At 44.4% G+C, this 9348-nt stretch overlaps 2 protein-coding genes across 10 annotated transcripts in view; both read right to left on the bottom strand.

Moving 5' to 3' along the window:
- Nucleotides 1–471: 471 nt before the first annotated feature.
- TMEM35B (transmembrane protein 35B) lies at nt 472–4021 on the bottom strand. Of its 2 annotated transcripts, XM_007979470.3 has the most exons (4): nt 3861–4021; nt 2435–2615; nt 1204–1297; nt 472–1064 (listed from the first exon to the last, which is right to left on the bottom strand). In XM_007979470.3, the coding sequence occupies exons 1-3, from the start codon at nt 3966–3968 to the stop codon at nt 1209–1211; spliced, it is 378 nt and encodes a 125-aa protein (XP_007977661.1). In that variant the 5' UTR covers nt 3969–4021; the 3' UTR covers nt 472–1064; nt 1204–1208. The 2 variants fall into 2 exon arrangements, with proteins under 2 accessions (XP_007977661.1, XP_007977657.1); XM_007979466.3 differs by lacking the exon at nt 1204–1297 and having other exon boundaries at nt 3861–4018.
- A 1638-nt stretch (nt 4022–5659) lies between these two features.
- Nucleotides 5660–9348, bottom strand: part of ZMYM6 (zinc finger MYM-type containing 6) — a 46365-nt gene continuing 42676 nt past the window's right edge. For all 8 annotated transcript variants that reach the window (XM_037996823.2, XM_037996816.2, XM_037996830.2 and 5 more), the window contains one exon: nt 5660–7609. In XM_037996823.2, the coding sequence (XP_037852751.1) occupies nt 5778–7609 (1832 nt within the window). In that variant the 3' untranslated portion in view covers nt 5660–5777. The remainder of the gene's footprint in view (nt 7610–9348) is intronic.

The following is a 9348-nucleotide window of genomic DNA, read 5'->3' as shown; positions in this document are numbered from 1 at the left end:
GTACCACTCAGCATTTCACGGAGTTGGCTGTCCCTCACCTCCATGTAGGTGTCAAGGAACACTGGACTGGGTACCACACATCACCACCAGAGCTTGATTTCAGGTCCTGTCAAATGACTCAATGCCTACCTGCTAGCTCTGCAAATCTAATATGTCAAGAGAAAAAAAGGAGTGGGAGGGAATCTCTAATGTGGCTCAAAGGGCATAGGCAGAAGCAAGTACTTAAGTTCTGCCATACAGAACCTGTACATTTTAAATATGTATTAAAAGCCTTAAAAATATGCATGTGTTTTGAACCAGCACCCTTACTTCTAGGGGAAGAAAATAAGTATGCAAAAGAGATTTACTGTGAGGCTTACAATAGCAAAAAATTGAGAAAAACCCAAATGTTCCTCGTGGGGGGTGAAATACATTATAGTACATCCTTACAATGGAATACTATGCAGCCATTAACAGCAATGAGGCAAAAGAGACATGAAACAGTGTTATAGTTTATAAGGTTTTAAAAGGAGGGAATAAAATAGGATATATGGTTTTATTTTCATTTAAAAAAATATGTATCTGTTTAAAGGCACAGAAAAAAGTTCAGAGGTATACTAACACCAAGGCATTAAAAGTGGTTATTTGAGGCATCAGAATTTTGGTTGATTTAAATTTCTTTTCTGCTTATTTTGTATTTTCGTATGACATGAGGAATGCTAATATGCATAACATGTACTCCTCACAAAAGAGTAGTAAAGCTAAAAAGAGAAAGCAGGGCCAGGTAGGCAAAATGTCTCTTTCAACACTGGCTGACCCTGGATATTACACTGGTAACAAGATGACAGACTCTGTGTTCTACCATATTCCTGCTGTGACAGCTGCACGGCATAAACAGGCAGAGATGCTCTACTTCCAGGATTCCTTGAATGTACTTAGAGTCTTCTTCCTAGTGGGTCTGACCACCTTCTTAGTCTGGGCTAAGAGCTGGCCGACATTCAGCAGCAGCAGGAACCCCAGGCAGACGATGGCCGGGATACAGGTGCTTAGTGACTCTTTTAGAGCTGCCAAGGTGAAGATAGCCCCTGGAATGGAAAGTGAGGTCCCTGAGGCTCCTTGGGAGAACCCAGGAGATCCAGGAGCTCAGGGCTCTCCAGTTTAGGCTGATCCACTCCAGCCCAAGCCCTCCCATTAAACACCCTCACCACTCCCAACGTGCATTACCAAAACTAGCTGCATTCATCTCTAGCCTCCTGGAGAAAGCAGGACCAGGAAATCAGAAGCCTCTTGAACAACAGCAGTGGCAACAGTTGCCCCTCTCGGAGGACAAGAAACAGAAATGACCCAGCAAAATAGGGCAGTGGCTAGAGTGGATAGATTTTAGGAAAAAAATCTCCCTGGTCCTTCTTTCTTTCCTCATTTTTTCTTTCTTTTCTCTTTCTTTCTTTTCTCTCTTTCTCTCTCTCTTTCTTTCTTTTTTAAGGCAGAGTTTTGCTCTGTCACCCAGGCTGGAGTGCAGTAGCATGATCTCCTGCCAGCCTCCTGAGTAGCTGGGCTACTGGGTTCTCGGTACTGGCTTCAAGTGATTCTCCTGCCTCAGTCTCTTGAGTAGCTGGGATTACAGGCGCCCGCCACCACGCCCGGCTAATGCTTGTTTAGTAGGGATGGGGTTTCACCACGTTGGTCAGGCTGGTCTCGAACTCCTGACCTTGTGATCCGCCCACCTCGGCCTCCCAAAGTGCTGGGATTACAGGCGTGAGCAACCGTGTCTGGCCCCTTCTCCTTTCTTAATCCTACATCTACTAAGATTAAGATGAAGGGAAGGACTAGCCCAGCGGCTGGCTGTTGGTTGGAGGTATGGGAAAGATCTGAAAATGAGAGAAGCTCCAGGAATGGAAGCAAGCCTGGTAGTGGTGGCAGCAATGGTAACAGATGCCAGGGCATATAGAAGAGCCTGAAGATATCTGGCCTTTGAAGCAACAGCTGTCTTTGTACATCAGCAGTTCCTGTGGGCAGAGCTACTGGTGGGGGGGAGGACTCCCTCGGGAAATTCTCTGCCTTCCTGTTCAAGGTTCTCCAGCTTCCCTGCTCTCTACACCAATCTGCCAGACACATACATCAAATGGCAGCTGCTCCTCCATCCCTCATCCCAGAAGTGGGTGTGTGGAGGAAGGAGCAGAGGCACTGAGCTTGCAATACATCTTCACAAGGGAATACCATGCAGCCATTAGAATTGAGGAGGTAGAAGGTACGCTTAACATGTGATAATGTTCTAGCATATTAAGTTTAAAAAGTACCTGTGCTAGTTTGAAGACCATGGAAACTGTAGTAGAGCAGGAAGTGCTCTTGATCCCAGAGAAAAAAGAAGGGTGGCAACAGTAAGGGGGAACAGCCAGGTCTTTCCATCATCCTCCCCCAGAAAACCCCATTTTCTCGGGCCAGTTGGCCCCCTTACCCATCATGAGCAGAATCAAGAACAAGTTACTGATCTCTTGCAGCATCGGTGGGCCCGTGGCCAGCAGCAGCCCAGCCAGCAGTTCCAGAAAGCCCACAGCTATTTGGTAGTTCAGGGGATCTGGCTGGTAGCCAAATACCTTCAGCGGGAACACCTCAGCAAACTGCACGAACAGGGCGTTCTAGGGGTGGCAAGGAATGCCTGTCAGCCTCATGCTCACCAAGGATGAGCTCCCCAGATGCTCCATGGCATATCTATGCCTGTGCCCTCAACTCCCCAGAGAAAAGAACTACTACTCTAGGTCAGGTCCAGGCCTGAGGTCAGCCTGGAGGGGAGAGGGCTGCCCTGTGGCGCTGAGCTTTGGAATCAGGAAACAGGCTCCATGTTCCAAGTGGTACAGAGATAGATTTTCTCACTAGACCTCTCAAGAGATTACAACCCAGGCCAAATCCCAGGAGGAGGGGGCTGGGCTTGACTCCCTAGTGCCAAGGCCTGGGGAATGCCATAGTTTGCTTCTTTGTGCCTGGCCTGGTTTCTCTTAAGGCTGCTGTACAGGGAATATTTGGAGGTGGGGAGGAGTTAGGTGGGCTCAAAGTGACTTTTCTTGTCAAGGCAGGTCCACCCCTGAGCCAAATGGTAACTTCACCCTTACTTTCGGGGTTACTTTTTCCTGTTCCCATTCCTCAGCTCTACCTCCCCTCCTCAGCTCTGCTGGGCAGCAGCTCTAAGTCATCGTCTCTGGGGATGTATCCAGGCCTTGGAGAGAGATGCCAGCAGGGGTCTACAAGTCTAGCTCTTTTGAGGGACTGGGGAGATTGGTGAACAGGAAATTAAAGCTTTCCCGTGAGTCTGGAACTAGACAGAAGGCTGAAAGACGACTTCAGGGCTTCCCTCTCAGGCTTCCAGGAGAGGCTTCCCTGTCTGGGTTCCGAGTTAGGAGTGACTAGTTTATGTCCTGCTTCCTGACTAGATGTGCAACCTTTAGCAGATATACTCGCCCTTCAGGGCGGGCTTCCTTCCCTGCAAAGCCAGATTACTACACCCCAACCCCACGAACCTCCCGAAAACTGAAACAAACGGCGAAAAGGGGAAAGACAGCGCGGAGTGAGCTCCTTTTCCCGCTGCATCATCCTCTCCCAGGGTCCGGGGAGTGGGGAGGAAGGTCCTCCTAAGGCTGTAGATTTGCCTGGGGCCACCAATGCTCAGCAGAAAGGGGAGGTTCTGTCCCCTTCCGTCTAGGGAAGATCCAGAGAACTCGAGGAACTCCCCAGGCAGGACCTGCGCCTCAGTCGAAAGCCAGGCGCTTTCCCCCATCTCCAGCTGAGCCTCGGACGCCCGAAGGCAGCCTGCTGGGCCGGCGGGAGCGGCGGGGCGGAGCACACGCCTCCGCGGGCCCGATCCCCAGCCGCCCGCCCGCGCCGCTCACCATCCGCTCCGAAACTGGAGCCGAGATCTCCTCCGAGAGCTTGGCCAACCCCACGAGCGCGAAGAAGCCGCCCAGCAGCACACGCAGCACCGACAGCAGAAGCTCCATGGCCGCGCTCCCCCCACCGTGGGTTGGCCCCGCCGAAAACCCGCCTCTGCCGCCGGCTCATTTCCTCCCTCCCTGGGGCGGCCGGAAGACTCTCGCCTGAGCTACCATCCCCCACCCTCCAGGGGGTCGCGAGGCTGCAGCACTGGAGCAGGGCGCCCCCATCCTACAGGTGGGGACACTTGAGGACCACTGGCTAAACCGACACCTTTGACTGACTAAACCGACACCTTTGGATTCAGGGAGTGTTTCCCAGCCAGTATGGAGTGCTGGCAGACACGCCTGGGTGTCTGGGTGCGGCTCAGCTACCATCAAAAGACCCCGGGGCTTCGTTCCTGCCTGTGCCACAGTAGCTGTGGGATCTGAGCTGTCACCCGACCCCAAAGGGTCTCGGTATCTGCATCTGTATACGGGGATAACTCAGTTCTCCAGAGTTTGTAACAGGCCTAGCACAGTGCCTGCACATGTAAGAGCTCAGAAAGTTATTTGTAAATTAGTAAATTAATTTATAAAATTATAAGTAATAAATCAAAAACCATTAATTATCAAATAAATCTCTTTTCTATCTTTGCCTGAGGTATCTTTTCCCTCTAATTTATCTCAGCTGAGACTGAAATGTGAAAGGTGTTCGAAAATTCAGATACTTGCAGCCATGGACTTCACTGAACCAAGCCCTACAGTCCACTCCTGGCCCATTTGCTCTTACCTGGAAATCTGTCTAAAGCTGGGATGGGCAAACCATGGGCCAAATTTGCCCAGCTGTCTGATTTTTTTCCATGCTTCTCCCCTTCCCCCAAGCTAATAATGTTTCTTTACATTTTTATGATAAAAACTTTTTAAAGAAGCTTGTGTGACATAGGAAAATTATATGAAATTCCTATTTCAGTGCTCACGAATAACTTTTATTTAAACACAGCCACACTCATCTGCATATTGTCTGTGGCTGCTTTTGCACTGCAACTGCAGCTGTGACAGTATGGCCTGCAAAGCTGAAAATATTTACTATCTGGCTATTTAAAAAGTTTGCTAAGCTCTGGTATATTAGGCCAGAAAGCTCCCAAGCAGGGGTCTCAAACCCCCCTACTGCTTCCGTTTATAGTTACCCAAGCTGCTTAGATCTCTTTTTCCAGCTGGGCATGGTGGCTCATACTTGTAATCCCAGCACTTTGGGAGGCCGAGGCAGGTGGATCACTTGAGGTCAGGAGTTCGAGACCAGCCTGACCAACATGGTAAAACCCCATCTCTACTAGAAAAATACAACAGACAGGTGTAATGGCACATGCCTTGTAACCCCAGCTACCCAGAAGGCCAAGGCAGGAGAATTGTTTGAACCCAGAAGGCAGAGGTTCCAGTGAGCCGAGATCACACCATTGCACTCCAGCCTGGGCAACAAGAGCAAAACTCCATCTCAAAAAAAAAGAAAAAAAAAAAAGATCCATCTTTTCCACCTACTCACAACCTTGCTGGGGTAAGTAGCTGGTTGGCTGGAAGACTGAAATGTTCCACTCGCTTCTGAAGGCCAAGCTGTTTCAACATTCAGGTTGTGCTGTTACATTATAAACTGGGCCTCTCATTACCTTCAGTCTTTGTCACTAATCCAAATTTAATGAAATAACTAAATTTTCTACCCTGGATTATAATTATACATAATTACTTATAAAAATCGTAATTATTAAATTCCTCAACAAAAAGGGAAAAATTATTAAAACATTTAATCACTGAAAACACAAATCCACATTAGGAAATTATCTTTTAGGATACTTATACAAAACACAAGATTACTAACTTCGCTATTAAGCAATGTGCATATTGCTACTCTTTTTCCTTCATTAATTTTTCTATCCTTGGAATTAAAGATGTGACTGCAAGTCTTAGGGCAGGGCCAGAAACCAACAGATTTCTTTGTTTTGACTCAGTCAAAGCTGAAAAGGCAGCATCACATAAATAAACAGTTGAAAAGGGTAATAAAAATTTCATTGCCCTTTCATGGAGTTCTGGGTAACTTGTCTTTGCATTTATCCAAAACTGAGTTACAGACACTGATTTAAATACTGATTGTAATCCTAAATCTGAAGATAGCTGTGTTAGCTTTTCTTCTTCGAAGTCGGTGAGATTATTATTTTGGTGATTCATAAAAGGGTTAATTATCCACAAATTTCCTGAACGCAAGTCTTGTTCTGGTGGAAAACAGTCACTGACCACTTGAGAAAGTCCTTCCAGGTGCTCAAAAATAATCCTTGTGATCTCTGTCATATTTAAGCCTGATGAATTTGAGAATTCAGAAAATGAAGGGAACATGTCATAGTCATTCTCTTGTGTGCGCTTCAACCACATTTTTAACTTTCTCTTAAATACATCAATTTTATCACACAAATTGAAGAAAGTAGTCAAAGTTCCTTGGAGACTTAAATTTAATTCATTTATAAGTGAAAATATATCTGATAAGTAGGCCAGCTTTGCAACCCATTCCTCATCATGAAAATACTTGGCCAAATCTGAATGCTTTTGACTTAAAAATATTTCAATCTCATGTCGTAATTCAAATAATCTTTTTAACATTCTCCCTCTTGATATCCAATGTACTTCAGCATGAAGTGGTAAACTCACATGCTCAGATCCCATCTCTTCACACAAAATTGTTAACATACGTGAATTCAATGCATTGCTCTTTATAAAACTTAGAATTTGTGCTGACTGCAAAAGAATTTTATGTAAACATGGAGACAACTTTTCTGCCACTAAACGTTCACGGTGAATAAAACAATGTGTAAATGCCGCTGTATTCATGGCAACTTCTTGAATTTTTGCTTTTAAACCAGAATACCTGCCAGTCATGCTTGCAGCCCCATCGGTACAGAGACCAACACAATGTTTCCAATTCAGAGATTTACTATCAATATATTTATTTATTAGTTCAAATATTTCAAAACCAGTTATTTGAGTAGGCATTTCAATGCAAAATAATAATTCTTCTTTTACATCACGACAATCATAATCAATGAAACGAATATAGCACAAAAGAAGTGTGGTATCTGAGATTTCTGATGACTCATCTATCTGCAGGGCAAACCACTTTGACTCTCTGACCTTTTGAATCAGCTGGTCTTCAATGTCTGCAGATAGTTCGTCAATCCTGTGTTGAATTGTAACATTAGAAAGTGGGATAGTTTTCATTTTGTCTCCAGCACTTGAACCCAAAACTTCTGAACACATTTCTACTAAATATGGTTTAATTAATTCTTCAGCAATGGAGAATGGCTTCTTGCTTGCAGCAGTTTGGAAAGCAATTAAATAAGAAGCTTTCACAAGTGACTTTTCAACTAGTAAACACTTTTTGATAGAACTATTTTGACATTCCATTTCTAGAGATTTTTGTTCAAAAAAATCTACTGGTTTGTTTTCTAATTCTGAATGTTTTGTCTTCAAATGATGAGAAAGATTTGCTGGCTTCATGTTTTCACTGGATAAGATCTCTCCACAAATGACACACTGTGGCCTTGGTGAACTTTCTTTTGATCCAGGACAGATAATAAAACCAACTTTTAAATATTCTGTATCGTAAGTCTGGAAAAAACCTAATCTTTTTTTCTTTGAAGGTGGAGAATCAAGTTCTGCATCATTTTTTTCATTAGGCATAGGTAAATCTGAATGAAATATTTGAATCACTGTTATTTTCAAGAACAAATAAGCAATGTTCCTTATGTATCTCCCCACACATTTAAAATTCATATTTTGTTACTATTTCTATTTATCAAAAGAATGCACTGATAAAAGTTTAAGCACAAATAATAATATTTCCAGTGATGCCACTGACAACTGAATTTCTCCTTTGCCCAAAGCTTGATCACTAGCTATAATAAAACTGTAGGATGTGATACATGTACAAGTAATCCCAAGCACCCAATAGGTTATTGAAATGAGGGCGAAGACCACAGTACACATCAAATTAACAATAAACATTTTGGCTGGGCACGGTGGCTCACACCTATAATCCCAGCACTTTGGGATGCCAAGGTGGGTGGATCACTTGAGCCCTGGTATTAGAGACCAATCTGGGCAACATGGCAAAACTCCATCTCTTAAAAAAAAAAAAAAAAAAAAAAAAAAATTGGCTGGGTGCAGTGGCACATGCCTATAGTCCCAGCTACTTGGGTAGCTAAAGCAAGAGGATCACCTGAGCCCAGGAGGTTGAGGCCGCAGGGAGCCAGGATCACGCCACTGCACTCTTGAGACTGTGTCTCAAAAAACAAACAAAAAAAGAATAAATTTTTTATTGGTGAGTGACACTAGTATTGAAAAAATTTTTAAAGAAAAAGAAAAAAAAGGCAGGCATGGGGCTCACACCTGTAATCCCAGCACTTTGGGAGGCCAAGGTGGGCATATCACCTGAGGTCAGGAGTTCGAGACCAGCAAGGCCAACATGGTGAAACCCCCTCTCTACTAAAAACACAAAATTAGCCAGGCGTGGTGGTATGTGCCTATAATCCCAGCCACTTGAGAGGCTGAGACAGGAGAATTACTTGAACCCGGGAGGCGGAGGGTGCAGTGTGCTGAGATCACGCCATTGCACTCCAGCCTGGGAGACAAGAGCGAAACTCCATCTCAAAAAAAAGAAAGAAAAGGAAGAAAAAGAGAAAGAAAAATAATGTTTTACTTGAAACAATCCAGAAAAAAAAATATATTAAAAAAAGGTAACATTTCATTAATCTAGATGAAGAGTATACTAGTGTTGACTGTACTGTATACTCAACCTTTCTGAATTTTGATACTGTCAGTGAGGTTGTAGAGAAATGGATCCTCCTGAACACTGCTGGTTGGAGCATACATTGATGTGACTTTTCAGGAGGGCAATTTAGGCAACAGGTATCAAAAGCTTTAAGAATAGATAATAGGCCAGGCACAGTGGCTCATGCTTGTAATCCCAGCATTTTGGGAGGCTGAGGCAGGCGGATCATGAGGTCAGGAGTTTATGACCAGCGTGGCCAACACGGTGAAACCCGTCTCTACTAAAAATACAAAAAAAATTAGCTGGGCGTGGTCACGGGTGCCTGTAATCCCATCTACTTGGGAGGCTTGAGGCAGGAGAATCGCTTGAACCCGGGAGGTGGAGGCTGCAGTGAGCCGAGATCGCACCACTGCACTACAGCCTGGGCGACAGAGATAGACTCTGTCTCAAAAAAAAAAAAAAAAAAAATCGATGACAGTCTTTGAATCAATAATTCCACTGATTAGGATTTATCCTAAGGACATAATTAGGCAAGTGGACAAAGATCCATTAACATAGCTTAACCCAACATTGCTTATAATAAATTTCCAATTTTACGGAGTTGGTTATATTATATACACTGAATTCTATTTTAAGAATCTCATACCCAGGTAACAA

This window comes from Chlorocebus sabaeus, chromosome 20, assembly GCF_047675955.1.
Source record: "Chlorocebus sabaeus isolate Y175 chromosome 20, mChlSab1.0.hap1, whole genome shotgun sequence".
In the NCBI taxonomy this organism is placed as follows: domain Eukaryota; kingdom Metazoa; phylum Chordata; class Mammalia; order Primates; family Cercopithecidae; genus Chlorocebus; species Chlorocebus sabaeus.
The sequence above is the reverse complement of the archived record's forward strand: the minus strand, read 5'-3'. Positions and strand labels throughout refer to the sequence as shown.

What these genes read in the sequence shown, in the direction of transcription:
- TMEM35B (XM_007979466.3), bottom strand. Translation starts at nt 3,968, where the DNA reads ATGGAGCTTCTGCTGTCGGTGCTGCGTGTGCTGCTGGGCGGCTTCTTC. An exon ending in CTCCAGTTTCGGAGCGGATG is followed by an intron (nt 2,616 to 3,860) that starts GTGAGCGGCGCG and finishes TGCCACCCCTAG; the next exon opens with AACGCCCTGTTCGTGCAGTT. An exon ending in CTTGATTCTGCTCATGATGG is followed by an intron (nt 1,065 to 2,434) that starts GTAAGGGGGCCA and finishes TTTCCATTCCAG; the next exon opens with GGGCTATCTTCACCTTGGCA.